Here is a 1,520-nt window from a genome sequence, read left to right as displayed (position 1 = left end):
GAAAAAAAAAAAAAAAAGTTTGCTAGCTTGATACTAGCGTATAATGGGATTTCCAATAGAACGGCTAATGCTAACGCTCGGTCCACCACGATTTGAATACTCTATGCATAATTTTCTGTAAAAATGGCTAAAATCTACATTTTTATTGGAGTGGATCCTCGAGATTTAGACAAAAGCTAAACAAACCGCTAAACCTGCATTTTCCTTCGACAGAAGCCATCTGCGGCTCCGCCAAAGCCGACAGGAACCAACGCCGCTGCAAAGTCCCGCCTGGCTGCCATCAAAGCAGCCATGAGAGCCAAACAGCAGGCGGCCGAAGCGGAGAAGGCTTCCCAAGACGCCGCCAGCGATGGCCTCCCCGCCGAGAAAGCGGATCCTCCAACCGAGGCCTTAAAGTCTGAAACGGTGGTCTTTGATGGGGGGTTCTTCAAAGTGGAGAGTCCAGCCAAATCATCAAGTGAGGGTGGAGGAAACGTCTTAGCGCTGCATTGATTTCTGCTCCTTTTATTAAATTTCTTCATGTCTTTATGTTTTCAGTCAGGAGATCGGGTCATGTGAGCGCCGCCGTGCCGCCTCAGGCCTCCCCCCGCTATATTACACCTAAAAGAGCCACTCGGCGGTCCCTGGCTTTGGAGCGCACTCCCGTCGGTTCTGGCGTTCAGCTTTCCCGCTCCGCCCTCAAGCAAACTCCTGCATCAAGGTGTCAGCAGGAAACAAACGCCTCGCTTTGCTTCTCACCTGTGATGGAGGTACCTTCCATTGAAGAGAGAAGCCCCGCCCAGATGGCAGGAAGTGTCTCCCCGCCTACCATTTCTGTAGAAGTGAACTCTGCAGAACCAGCTGGCCCGTTCGGTCTGTCGCCGTGTGCTGGTCCGGCCTCCCCTGCTGTGCAGGTTCCTGCTGAAACCCCAAACAGCTCAGTCGTTGAGGTAAAACCGCATTTCAACCGTCCGACTCAAGTTAAGTCAGAGTCTGGTCTAAGGCTGCCACAGTTAATCGACTACTAAAATAGTCGACAAGTCGATTAGTTATTACTTTATATTTTACAGAGTCGGAGTGTAATAAAGTTGGAAGTTATAATAGCATTATGCTAGCTATTTTGGACTATTTTGATATTTATTAAAGTTTTTTAGGCTATTTGGGGGTTTAGCTAATACTTCAGCTACATGCTAGCTATTTTGGCTTTTTAAAAGTTTTTTAAGTCACTTTGAAGTTTAGCTAAATTTTCAGCAACATGTTAGCTGTTTTGGCTAACTTGGTGCTTTTTAAAATGTTTTTTAAGTCATTTTGAGTTTAGCTAATACTTCATCTACATGCTAGCTATTTTGGCTAATTTGGGCTTTTTAAAAAGTTTTTTTATGCTAATGTGGAGCTTAGCTAATATTTTAGCTACATGCTAGCTATTTTGGCTAATTTAGGCTTTTTGAAAGGTTCCTTGGGCCATTTTGGAGTTTAGCTAACATTTCAGCTACATGCTAGCTATTTTGGCTAATTTGGGCTTTTTGAAAGGTTCCTTGGGC

The 1,520-nt window shown here is 45.1% G+C and overlaps 1 protein-coding gene across 1 annotated transcript; it reads left to right on the top strand.

Moving 5' to 3' along the window:
• The first annotated feature begins 43 nt into the window (after positions 1-43).
• On the top strand, positions 44-1,022 carry LOC112141697. Its single transcript, XM_024264843.2, has 2 exons — positions 44-457; positions 538-1,022. The coding sequence occupies exons 1-2, from the start codon at positions 292-294 to the stop codon at positions 1,005-1,007; spliced, it is 636 nt and encodes a 211-aa protein (XP_024120611.2). The 5' UTR covers positions 44-291; the 3' UTR covers positions 1,008-1,022.
• Positions 1,023-1,520: the final 498 nt, after the last annotated feature.

This window comes from Oryzias melastigma, unplaced genomic scaffold, assembly GCF_002922805.2.
Source record: "Oryzias melastigma strain HK-1 unplaced genomic scaffold, ASM292280v2 sc05212, whole genome shotgun sequence".
NCBI lineage: Eukaryota > Metazoa > Chordata > Actinopteri > Beloniformes > Adrianichthyidae > Oryzias > Oryzias melastigma.
Note: the sequence above shows the minus strand (reverse complement) of the source record. Positions and strands in the feature narration are given on the sequence as shown.

Excerpts from the sequence above, each read along its gene's own strand:
- LOC112141697 (XM_024264843.2), top strand. The coding sequence starts at position 292 with ATGAGAGCCAAACAGCAGGCGGCCGAAGCGGAGAAGGCTTCCCAAGAC. Across the intron at positions 458-537 it reads GAGTCCAGCCAAATCATCAA|TCAGGAGATCGGGTCATGTG; the intron begins GTGAGGGTGGAG and ends TTATGTTTTCAG.